This window comes from Thermobia domestica, chromosome 9, assembly GCF_964235325.1.
Source record: "Thermobia domestica chromosome 9, izTheDome1.hap1.1, whole genome shotgun sequence".
Lineage (NCBI taxonomy): Eukaryota > Metazoa > Arthropoda > Insecta > Zygentoma > Lepismatidae > Thermobia > Thermobia domestica.
The window spans coordinates 202,495,939-202,523,757 of NC_137462.1; the positions used below are offsets into that span (position 1 = coordinate 202,495,939).

Sequence of the window (27,819 nt, forward strand, 5' to 3'; positions counted from 1 at the left end):
GGTATTATCTTCTTACGCAAGAGAACTTTTTTTTTTTTTTTTTATAAAGTGACGTGTAAATAACGCCCTCCCAGCAGATAATACAGTTAACGAATGATACTAACTCATACTGAAACATCTTTCATAAAATATCTTATCACAGTATTTCTCCCTGGCCACACAGCCTTAATTTAACTCTTGAGCATGTGATTGTGTTTAGTAAACTTGGGAAATAAGAACCAAAATTTTAAATCATAATGCTAAAATATTCTTTAGATCTAAAATGATTTTTTTAGCATTATGATTTAAAATTTGTCCCATGGTCAGCCTCAAAATTGAATTTATGTGTCGTATAAAGGATAGAGGCAGCGGCGAAGCGTACTGAGGTCGGGTCTACCCTGTTTTCTACCGTATATTTTCTTTATCTTTTGGTTTCTTAAAAAAGATAGTCAATACTTTAACTTTTTTTTTTTTTTTACACAGAACAGTAGGCTGGAAACTTGGAGACCCTTCCATCTGAGCCTCACCAGCTCGCTAGACAGGCTTACAGGTTATGCTGCTCAGGGAGCGAAGCTATTATCGCTGGGGATTGCACGGATTGTTAGGAAGGTATCTTTCAATGCTGATATAAAATTATTTTCTTAACACAGAGCAAGAAGTTTCTGTGTATAATTATGTGTTTCTATTAGTAAATTTGCTTAATTTGGGTATATAGGCCTACTCTCAAAAGTTATTCCGAGTAGCTGTTTTTTTAAATATATTTTTATATATATTATATTTTTATTATATTATTATATATTATATTTATATATTATATTTTTTTGTTTTTTTTTATACATTCCTAGAAACGTCCATGGCGTCCCCTCCACTTCCTTTAAAATTAAAATGGGCAAAGATAGGCAAGGGGGACTACGTGACGTCATGCATCCCTCTACCTTTTCATATCCACTTTTACCCCTACTATTATCCAATAGTGGAATAATTTTTAGAATGTTCGTTATTTGAATTATACATTATTTAAAAAATAATTCAAATTTTAATCGCACTAATGTGTAATGTTTAAAACAAGATTTGTGAAGTAGAGCTGTGTGGTAGGTAAAACCTGCTACTTAAGTGATAATAAAAATAGTCCTTTTTCAGGTTTTGTTTTATGTGGAGGGAGGGGAAAGCTCCTTACGACATAAGTATTTGTAGTTTAACGATTTTCATTATCACGTTACTATACTATCAGTTTAAATTTATATTCATCTCAAAAAAATAATTGCCACTGCCCTCCTTCCGGCTAGGGCTGCCTCCTTTCTAAAGCAGAATTTAGGGACACTTCATGCAGCTGTTCGGGGAAAGAAGAAATACCAGCGTTTCTTGTTCCGTAATGATGTAATGTAATACAAGTCCTATAGTGAAGAGCGAATTATATATCGGGTGTTCTAAAAATGGCGCCCATGAACAACAAAGCGCTATTTTTCTGGTTAAAATAAAGCGAAAATCCTATATAATGGCATATTATTCAGGGCCTCCTTCAGCCGCTATAGGGAATCAAAATTTCACTATCTACCAACGTCGTAGATTAATTATAACCATTCCCATTGTCCTACAAATCTATGAAGCTGTTACAACGACAGTTATGCTGGTAAGTGGTGCTAGTATCAATGCATATCGACTTCCATCTAAAAAGAATCAATGTAACTATATGATCGATTGGTAGATTTTCTCTGTGGTTCTTTATCTACGACGCTGCCACATAGTACAATTTGCATCTCCAGACGAGGACCTGAAATGAATACAATTATATATAGGGGAGACTGTTGTACCATGGAACACTTTTTGCGTTTTTCAAGATATAATATTACCAACAGTTATTTCTGCAATTGTATTGCAGTGCATTTAAACTTGGAAGTTTTCTGAATGAAATTGTGTCATTTTCGTTATGTTTTTAAGTTTTCAAAAATTCCCAAGAAAGTGTTCCATGGTACAAATACTCATGTACCTTGGAACACAGCCTCTTGTACCTTGGAACACAGCCTTGAAACGTATACTTGTAATATGGTAATTCGCAGAAATAAAATTACAAATAATTATTCTAAGATTTATTTGATATATCAAGATTTGTTGTTTTTGATGTACAAAACCGTGTGAAAGAAGGGAATGGAAATGTTTGATACTTACTCTGAATAGGCTTTTACCTTCATATCGAACCTAATTTTAATCGGTAGGTTAACCTTATTTATTTATTGAAAAACTCATAAACGTAGCAATAACTGAAATATGTAAAGACTATAATAATATTCTATTTGTCAGTCCACTCTTAAATCCCGAAGAAAACAAAGGGCAATGGCTTTTAAAACAATTACAAAATTAAACATGTGTTGTACATATTTTGTTCTGATTCTTTGCACGTTAAGTAGACGTAGGCCTATCAGAAAATAACATAAGGAATTAATTACTAAATTAGGAAATATTGACTTATTCGTGGAAACTATCTCGGCCTACGCGATCCATTACACTACATCATAAGAACCAAATTCACTTGAAGCCACAATTGTTCAGACACTTTATTGGAGCCTATTGGCCTAACAGGAGGTGGCAGTTTCACTATAATATCAGATGTATTTACATCAAACTGTCCTGCAGAGTCTTCATAAAATTTATTTGCAGTACCTGGAATACACTTCAAGGACTTAAATTTTAAATTCGTTGTAATTTTATTTTACTTTACAAATCTTTCCTGCATAAAATTCAATGCTTCGTTTTTTCTTAAACTGCAGCAACACATACTCATCCGGATTGAGATTATGTGATTCAATGCTCTCGTCTAATTCAACGTGTCCACCAGTTCTGCAAGCATAACATCACTATCATCATCTTCATGCAGGCTTATGTTCTCTTCAGATTCTTCATCAGACGTTTCGAATCTAACTTTTCTGCTTGCTTTCTCTTTCCTTTTCTTTGCTCTTCTTGCTTCTTATTTCCTTTCCGTGTAGCTCTGTGCTCTTTTCTATCTTCCAATTCTTGCTTTTCAGGTGTCTCTGTTACTATCCTACTTCTACCACCCTTTCTTCGTCGTTTTGCACTTTGTCCTTTCGGGTGTGGTTGTTGTACTTCCTTTGGAAGGACTGATGTAGAAGGCAAGTTCAAATCCTCAGCAGAAATCTAAGCTTGCACCGTTCTTTCGTTTCGTTCTTGCACCGGAGTGTTGGCCTTTTCACCTGTATCACTTATATGACAATCCTGCAGATGGTCTGGTAGTGAAGCTGGTAAAAAGTCTAACTCCAAGAAAATGATTTTATTTATAGGATAAATCCATGAATAACGAAAACCACTGGTGATATTTGATGTGCTGAAGGCACGCGTGGATAGATAGTTCGGAACACTTCGGCCACAGCATAAATATCAAAATGTTTCCCCGGATTATTATATAACCATTCTTCCACAGCTTGGTAATAAAACATTTAAAAGGAACGTAAACAGCCAAATCCACCGACTGTAGTTTTTCTGGGGTATGAGGATGGGGAGTCAGCATGACAACTCCAGCTTCAGCAGCCATTTCAATAGCCTCGACAGATAAGTGCGTTTCATGGTTATCGATGTGGCCATTGGACACAGTTGTTATGTATGTAGTTAGTCTCTCCCCTTCGTCCTCACTAAACACACTGTGAACATCATATTTCACACTATACCCAAAGGTTTCTTGCCCTGTCTAAAAGATTTCAGATGTCAGGATAATGTAGCTAAAGACACTTGGTAAACTCTGTAAGCTTCACGCATTGAAATACGATCCACAGGCTCGTTAGTGACTGCTTTAATTGCATTCTTAATTGAAATTGGGTTAATGGCAGGTCTTTTCTTTTCTGTCTTGCTTCTTGCCATTTCGATTCCTGCAACGATAATAAAAGAATGTTCAAAAATACACTTGACAATGAGTTCATGTACCTTGGAACATGTTCCAAGGTACAAGATGTGTTTTTGTTCCATGGTACAAGAGGCTGTAGACGATTACTAAAATGGCGCCATAATGGCAACGCTACATCCAGAGTAGAAAAACAAGTCACGAAAATACTCACCAAATGCCCCTAAACTAATAGATTATTACAGATGATACCAGTAGCGTAGCCAGGATGTGTGTTTGGGGGGGAAGGGGAGGGCAAGTGCTGTTATAGGTACACATAGAAAAATTACAAACAAAAAAAATATATATAAACATAAAAATATATAAAACATTGAAAACATCAAAATACCAAAGTACATTGTCGGACCTCTTTAGGGGGGGGCGGCCCCTCCGGTCCCCCCTTCCCTACGCCACTGGATGATACAAACAAAAAACAGTAATGACACTAGAAAACAATATTTCAATTTTAAAATAGTTCATTTTATCCCTGAAAAAAGTTTTTTCACTTTCGTAAATCACACACGCCTCTCAGCACAACGAAAGCCACGATAGCACTGTCTGACAATGTTAAAGCATCATATAGTTCATTGAATCACCACTAGATAGCATAGGAGCTCAGAAACATGCGAGTGTTCCAAGGTACACTATTCTCAAGGTACAACAGTTTCCCCTACACTTTTCGCTTTATTTTGACCAGGGGCGATCCAAGAGGAAACTTTCTTATTTTATATATCTAAATAAAACCCATCCCAAAGTTTGGAACCCTTAAAAGTAGCAATATGACAACGCCCCCCCCCCCCAGAAGTCGGTCCTGGATCCGCCCCTGATTTTGACTTGTAGAATAGTCCTCTGTAGTCCGTGGGTGCCATTTTTAGAACACCCGATATATCTAACTGATAAAAGGAAAGAGAGATAATTAGACCATATAGAGCATTTTTTTTAAAAAATATAAAGTTGTTGGTGATTATTCAATGACATCGTAAATAAAATAGAGCGAGTGGAATGATGGGAATTGTATTAAGCGGAATGGCGCGAAACACATACGAACAATCAAAGGCAGAAGAATACAAAACAAGTTTCAAAACTCGCGGATTCTTACGTAAGTTCGGATGTTCCTTGCATGTGTAAGTAGTCGTCTAGAAGCTAACATGAGAGAATGAAATTGACAATTCAATTAGGAGCAACAAGGAAGATACCGTAAGACGGGATTACTTTGCACAAGATTTAATCAATTTTAAAGAAAATCGCATGTAACTTACAAACGCAATGATTTAGAATACTGTATTTTAAACATATAGTAGCTAGATATATAAGGAACACATTTGTGTAAGTGCATTAGTAAACATTCAGTAAGAACATGGTTATTGAAATACGTATAAACTTTGGTACAATGTAACCCCATAGGTGGGTTACTTTGCACAACATACAGAAAAGTATGTTTAACATATGAGCATAACGTTTCTATGCAATGTTTTCCCTTCAGTATTTATATATATATATTTCACTTTCTACACATGTAGTGGACAAACACCGTGCTCGTGGGTTTTCTCGGATTCCCCCGTTTCCTCCCACTTACTTCATTCCACCATTTCACTCATCTCTCATCATCACAGTCTCCTTTAGCCCAACCAGCATAACCTTCGGACGTAAAACTTAATTTCATTTCATTTTTTCACTTTCTACACAAAACTGCATGAAGTCTACAAATATTAATATTAGGATACCGGTATCAGTACTTAGTTTGAATTATCGATATATGTGAAGAAAATTATGTATTTTCTTGTACCGGCACAGGAACCACATTCTAATAGTTCAGCGTATATCAAACAAAAATGACAACTCAGGAATAGACCCGCAATCAGCCACAGATGTTTGGGAGGAGGGCATAAATATGTCAAGGGGCCAAGTCATTAAAATTCTCTTACAAATAATTAAATTGTGTTTTTTGTATTAATAATAGCATTTATGTTAAGGTCTGGAGGGGCCACGGAAAGTTTAGGGGGCCAGGCCCCTTAGCCTCCCTCTGGTTGCGGATCTGCTCAGGAATAGAAAAAGAATTCCCGTAAACTGATTTGCCTTGGTTATTCTTATGCCTAAGAATATCATCCCAACCATCATCAGTGGAAGATTTAGAGGGTTTGGGACTTTCAAGCTGAAGCCCACGCAAATTGCATGATTTCTTTTTTAAAAAATCTAATGTTAGTCATTCCTACGCGTATAAGCTAAAAAACCCCAAAAGTCTAGTGATTTCTAAAAGAAACGAAGCCTTTGTGAGTGAAGCCCTTCTCAAACTATTTTTCTGGATCCGCCACTGTTCATAATTTATTTTCCAACAACAAATTCATTCCCACATCTACCTAAATAGGAAATTTACCTAAATTTGGAATGCAGGAGGTTCCAGTAGTAATAATTTCCTATCTAAGCGGCATTTTGGACTGGTGCAAAGTAACCCTGAGTAGAGGCCGAAACCCCCTTCTCCCAGTTTTGCTTTTTTTTTATGACTTTAAAACGTTTCATATTTCATTTTCAACTATTGGATCAAAGTCCCACTATTCACTATAGTATTCTATGAAACAGTTAACTTTGACGGAAATTTTTGTACGTGATATCTTTCAAATTTTGGCGGCCTTTACAGTGACTGTTTTCCATATCTCTACAACAACAAACTCACCCGGTAATTAGAACTGTTGTTAACCGCCAACATTATAGCCAAAATAGTTAGATGTTCTATCTTACAGTGGCAGTTGAAACTTCCTCTTTTCTGTTCATGGTTTTGCCGATAGAGGACCGTGAAACTCTTTTCATATTTTGTGTAAAGTAACCCCGTATTACGGTACCGGTGTGTATATATATATAATGTTTTTTCAAAACACCATTCGTGTATTATTATTATTATTATTATTATTGCTAGAGCTCGGAAAGTGAGCATAATTGAGTTTTAGATTTAATTGGTGCTACTGTCGAACATCAGGCTCAAATTTGCAAAATTTTGGAAGAAATTTGTCACATGAGCAAAAAACAATGCTATTACACGGAAGTTGTGCAGGTCGATATAACTCAGAATGCATAATTTTGGCAAGAAACTCCCCTTACTTGATATAAAATGAATTTTAAAGGAATTTTTCAGATATTCTTTGTAGGTGCGTGCTATTCTTTTACATGTTAATTTATTTATCTGTATTTTAACTTTTGTACGTCGATAGGAGAGAAGAAAATGTGAAATTCGTGAAAAGAATCGACTTCGGGATATCAAGGAATTTACACGTTACATGACCCCTATACCGAAAAAGTGAATTTTGGATGTTTGTCCTCCTGTTAATTTTTTTCGTGAACGTATTGAGACCGAATTTTAAACTTAAGGATTTTCTAAGATTCTCTAGGTTCTAAGAGCGTATTTCAAATTCTCCTCTTTCCCCTAGAAATAGAAGTAGTTTACTGAAGGTTGAAAATCAAAATATGAGATTTTCTCTACAACAGGTCTAACAATTTTGTTTATGTACCGTAAAACGGGGCTACTTTGACATGCGTGATTCTTCTTTTCTGTGAGCGTCGTTGCATCTTGACGCATCTGCTCCAACCTCTGGACGTGAGTGTGTATAGAAAACTAAAGAAGTGGAGAGTCGTACTGAGTGTATGGCGGAAGGAGACCCGACAAAGCGAATCGATTCCCAAGGAACAATTCCCTGGTCTACTGTCCCGACTCAAGGATTCATTGGCTACCACCTTAGGCGAGAACCTGAAGGCAGGATTCCGCGCGACAAATCTGGTTCTTCTAAACGTTGAAGCTCCCCTCTCAAAGTTACAGAATGAGCCCGACAGAACACAGGTAGAGAAAGACATAGTTGCAAGTCTCCTGCAGTTTTTTCACGATTCCAGAACGGAGCCAAGCACCAGAGAGAGGACGAGCGGAGGGAAGCGAGGGAAAAAGATCTTGATTTCTCTGGAAAACAGTTGCTCCTATGGGAAGAAGAACCGGAAACTGGGATCAGATATGAGGGCGAAAGAGGGAGACATCAGAGAGACCGTGGTGACGGAAGAGGTGGTTGGCGAGGAACTCCTGATAGAAGAACTGGAAACCGGACAACCGTGATAGCTTCAAAAGAAACCCCGCCAGGGAGAGAAGGCGAAGAAAATAAAAGGGTATGAAGAAAATATCTGTGTCATTTGTATGAGTGACTTTCGAAACTATACTGGCGGAAAAGAGTGGATTTAGTGTATCAGGTGCGAAAAATGGGTGTGTTGGTTTTGCAATATTGGATCCAAAAATCCACAGTATGCTAGTTACGATTGTAATGTTGATGATTAAGGTTGGTTTAAAGGGATAGGTTTTGCCGACAGATGTCACTACAGTCTTCGTATCTCCCCCATGCATTTTTTACCTTTCACGAAAATTTACGATTTCTTTTACAAATTTCAACCTACAGACTTCAAATTTTTTAGAAAAGTAACTTCATAATCTACCGAAGGCAATAATCCGTGCCAATATTTTATTTAGAATGTTCTTCATTGTTGAAAAGGCTTGATTGTTGAAATGGATATCCAAACCTTTAACAATGGAACTGTTTCAACAATTAAGAAAGTTTTAAATAAAAAATCGGCACGGATTGTTCCCTTTAATAGGTTATGAAGTTCCTTCTCTAAAAATTTGAGGTCTCTACGTTGAAATTTGTAAAAGAAATTGTAAATTTTCGTGAAAGGTAAAAAATACATGGGAGAGATACGAAGACTGTAGTGACATCTATCGGCAAAACCTGTCCCTTTACACTAACCTTAAGGTTTTCATTCCGTTAGTAGTAATGGCGACACCTGAGGAAAATTTGGACTTTGACCCCGACCTTTGTGACGTCATAGGTCAAAGGTCAATGACCTTGGCCCGGGGTCAATGACCTAGGGGTACCTAGGACCACCCCCTCTAAATTTTGGAAGGGGTACCTTGGCCCACCCCCTAAATTTTGGCAGGGGTACATAGGACCACCCCCCTTACATTTTGGAAATTGCCAAATCTAAAAATTTGGTGTGGTAGCCTAGGACCATAGTATGTACCTCTATCAGTATTGGGTGTCTATGTCGTTCCCTTTCATGGGTAAAAAATTGCCAAAAAGTCAAATTTCGGGGGTTTTTGACCTAATTTATCCCCTTTGATGAGGTGTTATTACCCTATATGGTTATATGGTCATGTATAGGGGTCCATTACCTTTCATAAGACATGGGTATATTAATGCACCCCTTGAAAAATTTGGGAGGGGTACCTTGGCCCACCACTTAAATTTTGGAAATTGACCAATTTAAACATTGGGTATTATAGTACAGGACCCTAATATGTATTATGATAAATTTGGGTGATCCACCTTATTTCCTTCTAGGGGTACAAAATTGCCAAAAATATAAACGTAAGCAATACGTTATACCACGTGTTTGGTTTTTGGTCGATTTTATCCCCTTTGATGAGGTGTTATTATCCTATATAGTTATATGGTCATGTATAGGGGTCCATTCCCTTTCATAAGATATGGGTACATTTGTGCACCCCTTGAAAAATTTGGGAGGGGTACCTTGGCCCACCACTTAAATTTTGGAAATTGACCAATTTAAACATTTGGTATTATAGTACAGGACCCTAACATGTACTATGATAAATTTGGGTGGTCCACCTCATTCCCTTTTAGGGGTACAAAATTGCCAAAATTTTAGTACAACCACGTGTTTGGTATTTGGTACATTTTATCCCCCTTTGATGAGGTCCTATTACCCTATATGGTTATATGGTCATGTATAGGGGTCCATTATCTATCATAAGACATGGGTACATTGGTGCACCCCGGGAGAGTAAAGAACCGGAACTGTTTAGAACAAAAACCTCTGGCAACATTGTTGTGCAATAGTACACGTCAGAACATGGGGTTGTACTTGAAATGAAAAAACACAATTCATTGAAATGGATCATTTTATTACACTCCACATACATCCATACCAGATATATGATCTGGATATTGTCGATACAATGTATTTTGAACTTCTTGCACTAGTTTGTCTTTAGCATATAATTTTAATTCCAATTGAAGTCTTTTAAGGTCTATTGTAATATCAATTGGTGGAAACTCAATGTCCATTTGATCACAAATAAACTGTTTATCAATACAGGTATGCACCCACGAACGATGTTGACAACCATCACAATATCTAGATACAAGTTGTACAATATGCATAACACATTTTTCAAAATAGTACTTTTTCAGGAATATACTTGTTTTGTTGCACACTTCCACTGCATGTTTCACACACTGAAATACGCTGATGAATTTGTTCCATTCCGTTTGTGTTATATACCTTAAAAGACTTCAACTGGAATTAAAATTATACGCTAAACACAAACTAGTGCAAGAAGTTCAAAATACATTGTATCGACAATATCCAGATAATTTATCTGGTATGGATGTATGTGGAGTGTAATAAAATGATCAATTTCAATGAATTGTGTTTTTTCATTTCAAGTACAACCCCATGTTCTGACGTGTACTATTGCACCACAATGTTGCCAGAGGTTTTAGTTCTAAACAGTTCCGGTTCTTTACTAATGAGTGCACAAACTTTTAAAAATGTCAAACCAAACTTTGAAACAAAATTTTTGAAACGAAAAAATTTGGAAACGAAAAATTCAAACAAAATTTTGAAACGAAAAAAATTTTCAAACAAAATTTTGAAAAAAATTTGAAACAAAAAAATTTGAAACAAAAAAATTTGGAAACGAAAAATTTTCAAAACAAAAATTTCGAACAAAAAAATTTAAACAAAAAATTTTCAAACAAAATTTTGCAACAAAAAAATTAAAAAATTTCAAACAAAAATTTTTTGAAACAAATTTCAAACAAAATTCTGAAACAAAAAAATTCAAACAAATTTGAAACAAGAGTTTTCAAACAAAAACTTTCAAACAAAAAATTTCAAATTAAAAAAAATTACGTTTCACGGTTAACCGTCAAACTTTATCCGGTTTTTAACTATTCGATTAACAAATAAACGGTTTTGATCATATTTATCAGTGAGTGCAAAATGTTTAACGAAACCAAGATTTTTAAATGTTAAACAAAACTTAAAACTGAATGCAGCAAAGATTTGAAAATCAGCAACCAATCAGATTGCACGAAAGATAGTGATCAGCCAATCAGATTGCACGAAAGATAGTGATCAACCAATCAAATTGCATCAACAATAACTTTGCCATTGCTGTAGCATGTATTTCCTTAAGACTATGAGTCATAAGATTCAATAAGGTTAGCTATGTATCCCTGTACACTACCTCATCAAGGTCAATCACGTGGTACATCGTATTGCTTACGTTTATATTTGGCTGTAATAATCAAAACCAATGACGCAATTTCATTTGACAATTCTCAAATTATCCTACAAAGTTTAAATGTACCAATGTCCTGGACTCCTAATCCCATCATAGGTCAATAACTGATCACGTGATCATAATGATTTACCCAATGAATGAGATACTATCCAATTTTAAGAACAATTACCAATTATTGATATGACAATAAGAAATGTACCCCTCCCAAAATTTAAGATTGGTACAAAAATACACCTGTGTCTTATGAAAAAGTAATAAATCCTGTAGTTATTCAATAATAAAGCCGGTCAATAACCTTTAAATTTTGAATATTTGGCCATAAGAGGAACACCAACATCTACAATGGGTCCTAGAAAACGTTTACCAAATTATGTTATTTTATAATTCCCAAATTTAAAAGAGAACATAAACATATAAAGGTAATAAACCATATAACGTGCTAAATACTTATCAAAGGGGTCAATAACCTCCGAAATTTGATTTTTGGTAGTTCTTTACCCATGAAAGGGAACGATGTGGACCATCCAAATTTATAGTGGTACATATTGAAGACCTGTACGAAGATACCAAATGCTTATATTAAACAATTTCTAAAACTGAGTGGTGATACCCCTCCCAAATTTTTAAAGGGTGCATCAATGTACTCATGTCTTATGATAGGAAATGAACCTATATACACATGACCATATGACCATATACGGTAATAAGACCGCATCAATCGGGATAAATTGGGCCAAAAACCAAACACGTGATACAACATATTGCTTATGTTTATATTTTGGCATTTTTTTTACTCATGAAAGGGAACAAGGTGGACCACCCAAATTTATCATGATACATATTGAGGTCATGTACTATGATAGCGAATGCTTAAATTGAAAAATTTCCAAAATTTAAGGGATTGGCTATGGTACCCCTCCCGGGGTGCATCAATGTACCTATGTCTTATGATAGAAAATGGACCCCTATACATGACCATATAATTATATTAGGTAATAGGACCTCATCCAAGTGAATAAATTAGGTCAAAAACGAAACACGTGGTTGTACTAAAATTTGGCAATTTCGTACCCATGAAAGGGAACGAGATGGACCACCCAAATTTATAGTAATATATATATATTAGGGTCTTATTCTATTATACCAAATGTTTAAATTGGGCAATTTCCAAAATAAAGAGGTGGGCCAAGGTACCCCTCCCAAATTTTTAAAGGGTGCATCAATATACCCATGTCTTATAATAGGGGATGGACCAATATACATAACCATATAATCATATAAGGTAATAGGACCTCATCCAAGGGGATAAATTGAGCCAAAACAAACACGTGGTTGTACTAAAATTTGGCAATTTTGTACTCCTAAAAGGGAACGAGGTGAACCACCCAAATTTATCATAATACATGCTAGGGTCCAGTACTATAATACCAAATATATAAAATGAGCAATTTCTGAAATTTAAGGGGTGGGCCAAGGTACCCCTCACAAATTTTAAAAGGAGTGCACAAATGCACCTATGTCTTATGATAGGGAATAAACCCCTATACATAATCATATAACCATATAAGGTAATAGGACCTCATCCAAAGGGATAACTTAGGTCAAAACCAAACACGTGGTACAACGTATTGCTTACGTTTATATTTTGGCAATTTTGTACCCCTAAAAGGGAACGAGGTGGACCACCCAAATTTATCATAATACATATTAGGGTCCAGTACTATAATACCAAATATATAAAATGAGCAATTTCTAAAATTTAAGGGATGGGCCAAAGTACCCCTCCCAAATTTTTAAAGGAGTGCACAAATGTACCTATGTCTTATGATAGGGAATAGACCTCTATACATAACCATATAACCATAAAAGGTAATAGAACCTCATCCAAGAGGATAAATTGGGCCAAAAGACCAAACACGTGGTACAACGTATTGCTTACGTTTATATTTTGACAATTTTGTACCCCTAGAAGGGAACGAGGTGGACCACCCAAATTTATCATAATACATATTAGGGTTCTGTACTATAATACCAAATGTTTAAATTGGTCAATTTCCAAAATTTAAGGGGTGGGCCAAGGTACCCCTCCCAAATTTTTCAAGGGGTGCATTAATATACCCATGTCTTATGAAAAGTAATGGACCCCTGTATACGCCAATATAACTATATAGGATAATAATACCTCATCAAAGGGGATCAATTAGGTCAAAAACCCCCGAAATTTGACTTTTTGGCAATTTTTTACCCCTAGAAGGAAATGAGGTGGACCACCCAAATTTATCATAATACATATTAGGGTCCTGTACTATAATATCCAATGTTTAAATTGGTCAATTTCCAAAATTTAAGTGGTGGGCTAAGGTACCCCTCCCAAATTTTTCAAGGGGTGCATTAATATACCCATATGTTATGAAAGGTAATGGACCCCTGTATACGCCCATATAACCATATAGGATAATTACACCTCATCAAAGGGGATAAATTAGGTCAAAAACCCCCGAAATTTGAATTTTTGGCAATTTTTTACCCATGAAAGGGAACGACATAGACACCCAATACTGATAGAGGTACATACTGTGGTCCTATGTACCCCTGCCAAAATTTAGGGGGTGGGCCAAGGTACCCCTTCCAAAATTTAGAGGGGGTGGTCCTAGGTACCCCTAGGTCATTGACCCCGGGCCAAGGTCATTGACCTTTGACCTATGACGTCACAAAGGTCGGGGTCAAAGTCCAAATTTTCCTCAGGTGTCGCCATTACTACTCCGTTGTTACACGTAAAGGTGTGTTAAAAGTAAAGCTTTAAGAAAACATTTATAGTGACGTATAATGATGTAAAACAATCAAGATTTCCTGGTTAAAAAGCATACAGCATACATTACGCATGACCAAAACAGTGTTTTACAATTGATTTACACTAATTGCATGTTAAAGTAACCTCATACATCGGATAACTTTGACCTTATGCAGCAAATACATAAGGTGTCCAAGTAGCCCCACCCTGGGGTTGCTTTGACTGGTAATTTATTAATTTTTCCCGCCAAAACTTACTTGCAGAAACTTAAGTTCAGTAGTGGGTGTGATAACCTAGATATCCATTGTTATGATGAGAATAGTATCATTGACTGGTTGCAGCCAGTGTCCCCTGTACACATCTAAAATAGTACAAAACCTGTCAAAAGTAGCCCCGTTCTACGGTATCTTATTTATGACTTCAATGTGCCACTAACAAACATTATTACGTTATGTCATTTTTCCAGAAAATATCCAAAAGGTGTAAGTTTTCCGCACGATTATCTAGAAAACGGCTCAGGCAATTTAGTCCATATTTAATAAACAAATATTTTATTAACAGACATACTGTTTAAGTAATTCCTCCTTCAAAAAAAATTCATAACTCTTATTTCATTCCTGGGTTGCTTTCTCGGGTATTTTTTTTTTTTCCCAAAGAACAGGAGCAATTTTGTTCGTATTTCATACAGAAATATTCTATTCATTATCCTGCAACGTGACGTAAGCCATTTCCTCTAAAAAATTCCAAAAATGTTCGTTTATTATTGGGGATGAGATTTTATCAAACGATTTTCTCAAAAACTTCTCTGACGATTTTGTTCATACTTCGTTAACGTAACGTAAACCGTTTTTTTCTTCAGACCGAAGAATGAAGGTTAAGGGAAACTTTCCTCTTATAGTGAATTTTATACACATGATTTTCTCGAAAACTGCTCAGTCGGTTTTGTTCATATTCGAAATAAAATGTTTTGAGCTTAACGTCCCACGATTATGCCTTTAGGCTAAGGGAGACAATGATTAAGGAAAGTGAACGACGATGGAAGAATTGGTGGAATGAGAAAGTGGGAGTAAACAGGAGTAGCCCGAGAAAACCTACATACACGATGCTGTCCACCACAAACTTATTTGGCCGCGAATGGAACCAGAAACATCAGAAATGTGAAGAAAACCAGTAGAAAATCTTGAACTTTAAAATTCGGTCTGAATACGTTGAACATTATGGCCTTGCTTTAGACGGGAGTCGAAACGAATGAACAAAAGAATGAACAGACGGACGAACGTCCAAAAATCACTTTCTCAGGATATCGGTCATGAAAAGAGTAAATTCGTTAAAATGCTGAATTGAGTTGATTTTAACGTTCTTTTCAATGGCGAGGCTATATGAGACGTGGACCTACTGATTAACGTGGAATCCGAACCACATGAGATCCTGCCGGGAATCGAACCCGGGTCTCCCACACCAAAGGCGCGTACGCTAACCGCTTAGCCACGAAGGAGCTCGTAAATTCGTTAAAAATCTCGAACTCTATTCTTTACACGAATTTCATACTTTGTTTTCTTAGCAGAGGTAAGCGCTCTACCACTGAGCCCCTTGCTTACATTCGAGAAACAAAAATTAACAACTCTATAATATTCCTCTAAAAAAAGAAGAAGAAAAGAAAGAACATGGGGTATGTAGCCTACTCTTGTGATGAAGGTTTTCACACGATTTTTATCAAGAACTGATCAAGCCATTTTATTCAAATTTCATAAATAAACACTTTGAAGCGCTTAGAGGATAAAGGTGTTACGTTATATTTTTTTGAAACGTTGCATTCTGGCGGTAATGCACGTGTTATATGTTAAACATGCTACGTAACACATATTTAGTGAGTCCTCGTCTGAGTGCAGATATTTAGAAACGATGAAGGCGGTATGCTAACGGACAGTTGTGGAAGTCAATTTTCCTGTCACATTCAATCTGTGACATATCCCCTTTATCCTCTAAGCCAGCGTTTCCCAACCGGTGTGCCGCGGCACACTGGTGTGCCGTGAATGGGCCGCGAGGAATCGAAACAAAGTTATTAATTTTATAGCAATCAAATTGCAAAACGTAGGGAATAATGTATATTTGTGTTTCACATTGCTATGAACCTCTACTATGAATCTACAATTTTAAGTTGCATACCAAGTTACTGTTCTCTACATTTCTAATGTTGAAAAAAGTATGTTATCATTGTTAGACTCTATTGTTGCATTATTGTTTCTTTAATGTTTCAGACTATTTCGTAACTTGAAAATTTAAAATATCATTCAATCCTTTCGACAAATTACGTACATTTGTGTTTTAAAAGTAAAAGGGACTTGTTTGTTCTTTTGTTATTTAGTGATCTTCCTTCTTAGTAAAAGGTTGGATACAGTTTTAAAGAAGAAAGCGTATTTTTAAAAAACTGAGTCCAATATGACATTGCAATTATTTTCTATTTTAAAATTAGAATGAAAAATAAGCATAATGATTTACCACGGGGAAAAAACAGTGATAGAGCTTTTTTCTCTGTGAGAAGGAGATCAATAATCACAGAAAAAAAAACAGTATGTTTTATATTTACAAATAATATCATCTGTAAATGTGCCGCGAGAATCCAAGTAACACCCGTAGTGTGCCGTAAGTTGAAAAAGGTTGGAAAAAGCTGCTCTAAGCGTTTCAACTCTATAATGTGGCGTACGAAGTTTCTTCTAAAGATATCCACAACAAATACTTTGTTTAGAGGGCTAAAGTTTGTGACAAGAGCTCCGGTCGGGAATCGAACCCGTGTCTCTCATGCCAAAGGCACATATTTCTCCCTAGGCGCGTTTGGCATGGAAGACCCGAGTTCTAATTCCCTGTGGGAGCTAATGTGGTTCAAATCCTTCGTACGTCAGTCCGTATCTCATATACCCTCGATGCTGAACCCAAAAACCTAAATCTAAATCTTGTTTCGGACAGTTTACTCAAAACTCCAGTCGATTTTGTTCATATTTCATAAATAATCCTACAAAGTTTCTTCTGAAAATATCCACATGGAGTATTGGGTAGTTTATTCTTGAGGTAAGTTTTTCAGACAATTTTATATATATATATATATATATATATATATATATATATATATATATATATATATATATATATATATATATATATATATATATATATATATATATATATATATATATATATATATGAGACGAATTTGCTCCGATATTATAAATAAACACAATAACAAACCTGCATTAACACAATATCACACATTTCATTTCAAATGAAAAATCAATAACGAGTAGTTTAATCAACTTGGGGGTGTTTTCTGAAAATGCTTTTTTATAATTTTCTTAATAGGCCTATTTCATAAGTATATAACAACTCCAAATAACTTGATTTTTCTTTTTTTTTTAATGGAAAAGAGAGAGTTTAGAATGGTTGTCCGTATCTTTTACTTATTTTTCTGTTCAAATATGTATTTTAAACAATTTCTCTGATACTATTAGTTAAATAGTTTTAAGTAGTATCCTTAAGTACTCGCGCAGAGTGTTCACAGACCACCAACCAGGTAACTTCCGGTGTGGTAGCCGGAAGTCCTGATGAAAAAAAATATTTAAAAATGTCTGAAAACGAGTTCAAAAAATCTGATTGCAGCAAATACTTTTAAAAAACATGTCTAGAGTCAGCTACATTGTTTTAATTATTTAAAATATATATATATTTTTATTGTAATAAAACAAATATCAAGTTGGGGGTCTACTGGACCCCCGCGCGAGTACTAGTGTCACGAAAAGGGCGCGAGTACTTACGGGTTAGAGTAATATTAACTTAATCTAATTCATCTCCATTTTACAGCCACTAAATTAGTAATAGTAGTACCTATTAAGAGCAGGACTGGATTAACGCATCCGGGACTAGAAAAAATATATGGCCCGTCCTGACCACTTAATATAGGCCTCTGTCAGTACAGTACAAAGTGAAAAGTACAGTAGGAAAGTTAAGGGAATATGTTTCATATTTTCTGTCATATTTTATTTTATGATGATGATTGTATCTTCATGATTCTTTCTAGATAGCCATTTGAGATTTTGGTCAGAGTGGAGGCCCCTGTCCACCTGAAGGCCCAGGGCTAAGCCAACCCTTAATCCGGACCTGATTAAGAGCTCCCCTACACTTACCTTGTCCAGATTAAGGATAAAATAATTTGTGGTTATTTGGAATGAAAGAAACTGTAGCAAAAATCTTAAAATGTTGAAAAAATTAATAGTTCCCTTACTAAAATCTTGAATTACTCACAATATACATCAATAAATAGAATTGCATGATAGGAAGTCCCTCCGGAATCTACCCATAACAAGTGTTTTTTTTTTTTTTTTTTTTTACGGGCTATTATTACATTTAGAAACATCCATTATTATAATTCTATTATAGTAGGCAGCTTGGGTGAAGGTACGTAATTAAACTTATGGTTACCAGCAGTGGCGTATTTAGGGGGTGGCTTTTGGGCTGAATCCCCCTTCCGAAATAAATTCGTTGTATGCACAACTTCATTAGAATTTGTCGGCACACTAAAGAAAAAATATAAGCTTATTCACGTGTTGTACAGAGCCCTTCCCGAAACAAAATCCTAAATACGCCACTAGTTACCACGCGTACAAAATCTCAGTAATTATTGATGTAGAGCGGTTTGAAATGTTTACTGAGTTGTGACCCCCTTCCCCCAAACTTCTGTGGCTGGTTGCGTTGGTGTTAATAGTTACTGACTTTATCAATAATATGAAAGTCGGACATTTTAAAGTTCTGACAGAGCCACGTCGGAATTCGGGGAATTTCCTCCAAAACCGGGAATCCCAACAAATAGGAACACAGGGTGTAACCAAGGACGCCGATCCTGGGGAGCCGAAGGGGCCTGGGCCCACCTAAAGCTCAAGTGGGCCCCCTCATTGTATTTGTAAATTTACAATATTTGGAATAATTTGAATGCAATTTGTCTTTAAATCCTCATATATGCTTTCTGCATCTGAATGCCCCCCCCCCCAATTATCAGAGAAATCGGCGCACTTGGGTGTAACCCTATCCCTTCCCAAATGATGTGCCTGATAACAAAATAACTCAGCTTGCAAACATTCATTAACTACGCATTCTCGTTGAAGCTGAGTAATTAATTACCAAAAGGAATCCTTACAAAGATTACTTAATTACTTCTTTATCACGTGAATGGTCCCGGAATACGTGCCAAACTGTACATTCCTAACAACACTATCCTATCAGCATGCCTCATTTTAAAGTTTTACTATTTTTTAAAATAATACATGGAGTAAGTCCTGATTACCAAAAAAGTGTTTATAAATAACTGAAAATACATATAGGCATATTATTACTAAAAACATTTAATTACCCTAGGATAGTTAAGAGTTCATTTTCTAAATTGTATGTGACGTAGTCTCAGAAACTGGCCTACTGACCTCAATTAAATCCTATGGAGAGAAAAATAAATCCTAAAGACACATTGAAAAAAATTGCGCCTTTGTTCAATATATAAATAATTGATCACTGTAAAGGGGTATTTTTATACGTGGCGGAAGATTTGTTTACTGACCTGATTACAGCTAGTTATTTTACGTTGTTGCTGAATACAGATTAGAATTTGCACTTGGGATCATTTCAACGTAGCAGAACAAAACACATACGCACACAGAATATTACGCAAACACACACATATACACCATACACACCTACTTATGCTCTCTTTATCCTGTTTCTTGCAGCCAACACGCGTTTCGTTGCACAGTTTTTTTTCTTTCGTCAGAGAGGCACGTACGACGTTCGCGCATGCGCATATTACAATTGGCGAAAACTCTCTCTCATTCCTCTTCTTTCCCCGGCAGAGTAAAGATAGCGCTGTGTACACAGGGAACCAAAAGGAAGCTGCTACGTTGCCAGACTGGCGTTGCTGGTAAGTTTCCGTTCCGCTGGCACCCAGCTGACGCTTACTGAAAGACCTCGTTTACAGCACTTGCCGTTTGTTTATCTGCCAGTGACAAACACTGCAGTGGCGTCGCCAGGATGGGGGTGGATGGCAAATGCTGATTTCAGTAGAATATAAAGAACCAAGTATGTTTCAATGTTATTATGGATTAAAACAATGTGCGTTAAATACATTATTAGCGTTTAGTGAAAAAGAAATGTTCCGAAGATGAGATAAACAGATCGATATATCTCGTTGAGCTAAACAAAATGAAGTGTGAGTGTCAGAGCTGATGTGCAGTTTTCAAGAAAATTAAGGAAGCAAATAAGAGGCATAGTACTCGATACTGTACGAGTACTATGCCTCTTATTTAGGTGAAACTGAAATATATATATATATATATATATATATATATATATATATATATATATATATATATATATATATATACCTTCATTAAGCTCTTTCTCATTATACTACCAAGACGATAGTACATAGCATGGTTAGTGAAATTGCCCTATAATTCTCATTAACTCTTTAAATTCTAGTTTCTGTTTAACTAAAATATTGTCCGAAAGTAAGAGATGTTAGTCGATACATGACATCGAGTAGGGATGGGCAAAACCGGTTTTTTAATAAAAACCGGAAACCTTTTTCTAGAAAAACCGAAATCCGAAAAACCGACATTTCGGTTTTCTCCAAAAACGGTTTCGGTTTTCTCCAAAAACGGTTTCGGTTTTCTCCAAAACCGGTTCGGTTTTCACCGAAACTAGTTTCGGTGAAACCTGTTTTGTAAAATACATAAAACTATTTCTATGGAAACGGAATCGGTTTCCAGAGAACAACGAAGCACTATTCTGGTCTGAAATAGAACCAATTTTGGAAAAAGTGAAAGCGGTTTTGGAGAAAACTGTAACGGATTTTGAAGGAGACCGAACCGGATCCGGTGAAAAACCGAACCGGTTTTGGAGAAAAGCAAAACTGGTTTCGGCAGGAACCGTTTTTAAAATTTTCAAAAACCGGTTTCGGTTTTTCTAAAAACCGTGGAACCGAAAAAGTGTTTTTGTGCCCACCACTGACATCGAGCTGAAAATAATGACATGCTCAAGAATAAATTTTCATGCGTAGTTTTCCAGAAAGTTAAAAAAATATATATATATGGGGCTGAAAAGTTTGCCGTTCATTGTTAATTGCTGCAGATTGTATCTATTATTGTTATTTCTGTTTTCCTAACCATGACACACATAATCACTCAGTCACATACTACTTGTAATAAGATTGAATAAGCTTAGAAACCACTTGGTCCATAGATTATAATTCTCTTGGGATCAATTATACAGGGTAGTAAGAAACTATTTGAACAAACTTTGGGAGCTGATTCCTGACACCAAAACAAGCAAAGAAGTCCTCTGGAACTTTGGTCAGTGAGGGATAGCTTCGGCGATATAAGGTGCCGAAAGAGTGGGAAAAATGAATTTCAGAGGGCTATAATTCAAAAATAATACAACGTAGAGTGTGCAGTTTAGAACATGACGCTCGAAGTCATACCTGCTCGATTGAAAAATGTATGCTTCAAACCTCCGCAAGATGTGTGTGAGGGATTTCCCAAAGGAACGTAGAGATTACTTGCCAGGTTATAGGAGATCCCTATATCGCCGAAACTATCCCTCAGTGATCAAAGTCCCAGAGAACTTTTTTTGCTTGTTTCGGTGTCAGCAATCATCTCCCGAAGTTTGTTCAAAGACTTTCTTACCACCCTGCATATTGCTGCACTTCAATCTATAAAATCAAACAAATTGAGATCAAATTGTCCCAGACGCTGACGTTCGGCACTGATGTTACAATATGTATCACGCTTTAATAGTTAGTTATTACGCGGGCGACTGACATACCTTGCGCTTTCTCGCCTGTCCCTTCATACAAGCTATGCCAAGTTTTGAAGAATATTTAGAACTGAGGTGGGGAAGATGAACGAAATAATTGAGGTGGGGGAGGGAGAACCAACATGTACTGTATCAACGAATGCCTGCGATATTTTAATTTCAGAACCGCAATTTAGCAAATAACCTTTTGTTTGTTTTCTGAATGCAACACAAAAATTTGTTTCCATGATAATTATTTTATTTATTTTTTTTTAAATATCTGTTCTACAAGTAGTCCAACCTTCAACTACGACATTTTCTCGCAAGTTTACTGAGAAGCATTTAAATACAATATACGTTAAAAATAACTTGAAAAAAGAGAGAAAATAAATTGTAGATCACCACATTGACTTGCTGTAACTATGAGAAATCAAAACATTCACATGGGAAGAAAATTGTCTTCTGAGTGGGGAGCACTTTTTGACAATTTTCTTTCTCTGGCAGATTTCTTTAAAAAATAAAATAAAAATAAATATATGTTTAAAATGAGCTTAAAAACACACGTGTTTAAAACAAAATGTTTAAAACGTATACAAAATTAGTTTTAAACAAAATCAATTGTTTAAAACAAGTTTTAATTATTTGTTTTAAACAAAACAACCGTGGCGGATTCTCAGTACTTGCGAATCCCATGTTCAATCCAGAGATAAATTTTCAAACCGGTATTGCATAATTTACCAGCAAATATGCAACCCAACATATCATACGTGCAATTTTGGTTGCCTAACAACTTCATCAAGTTTCTGAAAATGATACATTCTGTCATAGTGTTTTACGGATTGCCTGAATTCAAAGTGAGAGGCGAGAAGAAAAATATTACAGTAAAACCTGTGAACTTCGCTACCTCTGTAAGTTGGCCACTTGCTTATCTTGGCCTGGTTCGTCTTCAACCTGCATTTTTCTATAAGGCATTCGTTACTTGTTATTCTGTAAGTTGGCCACTTGTTTATCTTGGAAGTCGGCCGCATTGAAGCAATGTTTACCCTATGATGATGATAATAAATTTACCTGCGTATCTTGGCCACGCAAAATACCATTTTATTTTTCTTAACTCTTTCGTCTTCCGATATGAGAGGCAGATGTTCTACTGTATATTTGTGACTGGAGACATGGATTCCCACGATTTGTTCTTGAAGGTCAATGTCCCGAACACTACCCTGATAAAGGGGTGGTGAAGGAAGATGTGAATAAGAAAAAGCACGTACAAAAATTCAGGAAATGACTGTACGTATTTGTTTAGCCCGTCTGTTTTGGTAAAACCATTGCCTATGTCGGCTCCTTTCATCAGTGGGGAGCTTTAATATTTCCAGAAAATTCTCAAGGTTAAAGCTAACAGTGTCAATTGTCAACTATTGGCACCTAACGGCCTGTCGAAAGGTAGCGGAGGTTTTGAGATATGAATTTCCTTAACATACTTTTAAAAACATCTTTTGCTCCGACGGAAACACGTGTAGCTTATTAACAAGATGTAGTTAACTACAAAATTAGAATGTGCATATATGTCAAAAAATGATTTGCTAATTTTTTGTCAGAAAATATTTGTAACTGCCAAAAATAAATAATATAAACTGCACATAAATTGTTTAATTTATAATTTTGCTTTGTTTATTTTCGATCTGAAGAATCCAGTGTGCTACAATATAAATTTCAATAAACTGCATAAGTTTCTATTTCATTGTTTTTTGTGTTAATGTGTTTTCAATACGAATAATTCAGTGTACCAGCCTAGTACATATATGAAACATACTGTAGTATTTTTTCTAGTACTGTATATTGTTATGATTACTCTATATATATTATTTAAAAGTAGCTGTTGTGCCGTTGCTTATTAAAATTTTACAATCAAGTATTACTAGAAATTCTATTCTAAAAATACAACGATCACACTTATTTTCTGTAACTTGGCCACCTGTCTAAGTCTACCACTTTCCAATGGAACCGATAATGGCCAATATAGACAGGTTTCATTGTATAACCGAAGAAACAGATACAAAATCATTATTGTTTTGATGTAATATTTCACTATTGTTTGCATAGGTTTATTTGTATTATTCAGGGAGTATGTAATGTATAAACGATATGGATCATGAGTGCGTATAGCATATCATTTTTTTTCTAATAGAAGTAAATAATGAATGAAATATAACCTATAGTGTTAACCAGCAAAGCAAAGATATATTTCTTCTCCCACTTCGATGTTGATCGAAACTAGTCATACAAATATAAACACCAGGCAACGATACTGATCTCAATGATTTTCAGAACCTTGTATTTGAAACAGGGGCGTCATTTCAGACTTCGATTGGGAGGGGGTAAGAGTACCACCGACATAAGACTTTCACGTTTTGTAGTAGTATATTAGTAGACAATCGATTAAAGTATATGAAATCCTCAAACTCTTGGGGGAAGGGCAATTGCCCCCTCCTGCCCTCCCTAAATGACGCCCCTGATTCGAAACATGATGGTTTATAATATGTTCTCAAATGTTTCTTTCAGTCAAATTGTATGAACACGAGAAGAGTAGACTATATTTTATATTTCCAAGAAAATTTCCTATGCTTTCCTTTCTCTAGATCATTCATGAAGACTTCACAAATTTATACCACATTTCCCAATACAATTGAAAATAAAACAAATAAAAATAAAACATGATAAATAATCCTTTTGTGCAATTTATGTGAAATTACTAACGATTTGTCTTCCATCTTTTGGTATAAGTTGAAACAACATTTTATATAACAAAAATCCCTTTCTGTTGTTTCAGGTTTACCTTCGACGATATAGCAGCTATTTTAGAAGAGGATGACAGCATTCGAGAAGCAGATGTATTCATGGGCCCTCCAGAAAATGCTTGGCAAAGTGACGGGGATAGCGATGGAGAGGGATCTGATTGTGATATTAGTCATTTTAGTGATAATCAGCTGCGAGGAAGTGCAGAACTAGATGGAGAGAATCTTACTGAAGAAGGCATAACTCGATATACGCCTGGGTTTAAAGATATTAATACTAACGGCAGTGCATTGCAAAGCAATTTAAGTCTGAATGAAGAAGAAAACTTTGATGGATCTGTAGATTTAAATGGTACCTCCCTTCCAACAAAGAAAATACGAATCGAAAAAACAGTGCCTCGACATTCTTATTTATTTATTTATTTATTTATTTATTTATTTATTTATTTATTCACTAAGTTTCATACAACACAAGGCCATTTGGTTGAAACTGAACAACATAAGAAAAAAACAACAAAAAGCAACAAATACAAAAATACAGTAAAGAAGTTTCAATATTTAATATACGATATTCTCTTCAACTGAGTTCTGAAGTTTCGTTCAGAAGTAAAAATGTTGACATCTGTTGAAACTGTATTGTAATCATGCGCTGGTCTGTAAAACAAGGAGCGCTGAACAATTTATAACCTAGGAGTCTCATAAGTTAGTAAATTCAGAGAACGCGTTCGCCTCAGTCGAACACGAATGTTGATCTGCGATAATAAGAATTCAGAATCAATTTTACCATTGATAACCTTATATAGATAAAGTAATTCAGCAGCGCTACGTCGTTTGACAGGAGTACTTAAGTTCATTAAAAACATTACTTCCTGTCTCGAGTGATCACGTAACTCGGGAATTCTAAATTTAACTATTGTAAGAAAGAAGTTTAAAACCGAGGCAAGGCGAGATAAATTAGTAGGTACTGCCATATTCAACACAGGTGAACAATATCAATGATCGGGAGATGAAACCCTTATAAAACATTGTAATGGCAGGGAGACTTTGTATTTCCGGAAATCTAAAAAGTAGATCAAGTAGTTTCATGGCTCTGGATGAGGTTGATATGATGTGCTCCGCAAAGAAGAGTTTTTCATCAAAAGCAACGCCTAGATCTTTTTGAGATGAAACTCATTTGATGGGTACATTGTTGACATTATATGTCTGACGAACTACATTCTTTCTTAAGGAGATAGAGATAGTGGAACATTTGTTGGGGTTTAAAGATAGATTTCAGTTTGAGCATCAGTTGCTTAACATATCTATGTCAGCTTACAGTGAAGAAGCATCATCTACGGTGTTAATAGCTCTAAAGAGTTTACAATCATCAGCAAAAAGCAAAATATTTGATGAAGAGGTTGAGAAGATACTAAGTAAGTCGTCAATGCAGACTAAAAACAAGAGTGGACCCAGCACGCTCCCTTGAGGCACCCCGGATAAAGCGGGGCTATACAGAGAGAGGGATCCAGGTAGAGTAACACGTTGTTCTCTCCCTGAAAGATAAGAATCTAAGAAAGAAAGGATCCTGTCATGAATGTTATATCTATTAGAGAGTTCGTAAAAAGTAACTTTGTGTTTATGGTATCAAAGGCCTTAGATATGTCAAAGTAAACTACATCAAGCTGAGTGTTAGTTGTGATTGCTTGGGCTACATGAGAGATTGGAAGAACTGTGATATTCCTACAAACTTTCCGCAGTCTCTCAATGGTTGGACAAGCAATTTTCCCCTCTTGAGTTATTAGAGTAATTTCAGGATAATGATGTGGTATCTTTTATTGTAAATATTATTTTTATAAGAAGGCCTTGTGTCCATCTTAAACATAAATTAAACATAACTTTCTTACAAGGCTGTCTATATTCTTTATTATATTAGATAGTTAATTAATATTTAATTTAGTTAATATATGTTAAAAGAAATATAAAGATTAATTAACAATGTATTATTTCTGTTAAGAGTTTAAAATTGTCACAACAATGGACATATATTTTGAATTTTAATGAAAAATGAAAAAATGATTCTTGATTGGTAGAGTAGCAAATTATGTTGCGTTATCTATGATTTCAGTTGGAGTAGTAGTCTGAAGAAGGAAGTGATATACTTCCGAAACTATAACATTTCTCGTTAATTTATAATAAAGAATATAGACAGCCTTGTAAGAAAGTTATGTTTAATTTATGTAAATATTACCATAAATTATGCTGTATAATAGCAGATACTTTGAATCTTCCTACTAGAACTTCGGCCAACTTTACATTGATATATAAAAAATTACTGACGAATCCAAATTTGAATTTTACTCATAATTTCCAGAATTTACAACGTAGTATTACTTCTATGAATTCCTTACTTCAGTATGAAGAGACTTCATTTTTGGATAGCATGCCGGAATTTCATCTCTCCAGTGCATTTCAATGGACCATACTTGCTATTGCTACTCTGATTATTATATTATTGCTTGGTCTTGGCATATTTTTATATTTTGTTTATAAACGCCTTATTCGTAGCGATGCCTCCGAAACATTTTACTTTATATAGGATTTCCGATAAATCACCGATCATAATTTGAATTTTTTTCTTCTTCCAGTATGGAACATCTTTATATCCCGGTGATAATCGTAACGTTTTTTTAGTATTGGTAACTCTTATTATTTTATACAAGCTGTATCTCCGTCTTCGCTCGATACCAAAAATATCCAAAAGACCTCGCTTAGATATATCTCCTCCAATTCCAATGGACACATTTAATATCACTCATACGACTAAGGAGCAACCGATTTTACAGACTCCAACACCCCTCACCATAAGTGAGCTAATATATATATATATATATATATATATATATATATATATATATATATATATATATATATATTAACGCCAAAGCTTAAAACAGCCCTACCTCGAGGGAAATGAAGTGTCATATAAAACGCACCGATCCTGACTGTGATCAGGGAATAACTATTTAGTGCTTTCTTTCACTACCTTAATAATGCTCCGAAAAGTGAAAGTTTTCAGTGTTGCCAGTGTTATTAATGTTTTAGTGATATTTTTCTGTGGTCCCTCAGTGTTACCAACCCTCACATGAAGAAAAATAACCCTTCGGCTTATGTTTTAAACAAGCCAGGGGGTAATGTCCCACGTGATACGGTAAAC

At 35.4% G+C, this 27,819-nt stretch overlaps 2 protein-coding genes across 4 annotated transcripts in view; one reads left to right on the plus strand and one right to left on the minus strand.

The window, feature by feature from the left end:
- Positions 1 to 19,928, minus strand: part of LOC145660534 (arylalkylamine N-acetyltransferase-like 2) — a 28,396-nt gene extending 8,468 nt beyond the window's left edge. Inside the window, exon 1 of one of the 3 annotated variants that reach the window (XM_081725723.1) lies at positions 19,747 to 19,928. The gene's annotated coding sequence lies outside the window, so the exon portion shown is untranslated. Of the gene's footprint in view, positions 1 to 19,606 lie in introns of all 3 variants that reach the window. The other 2 variants (XM_081725722.1, XM_081725721.1) reach the window with 2 other exon arrangements.
- On the plus strand, positions 303 to 27,083 carry LOC145660536 (uncharacterized). Its single transcript, XM_081725725.1, has 2 exons — positions 303 to 588; positions 24,662 to 27,083. Exons 1-2 carry the CDS (start codon positions 533 to 535, stop codon positions 25,209 to 25,211), a joined length of 606 nt encoding a protein of 201 aa, XP_081581851.1. The 5' UTR covers positions 303 to 532; the 3' UTR covers positions 25,212 to 27,083.
- Positions 27,084 to 27,819: the final 736 nt, after the last annotated feature.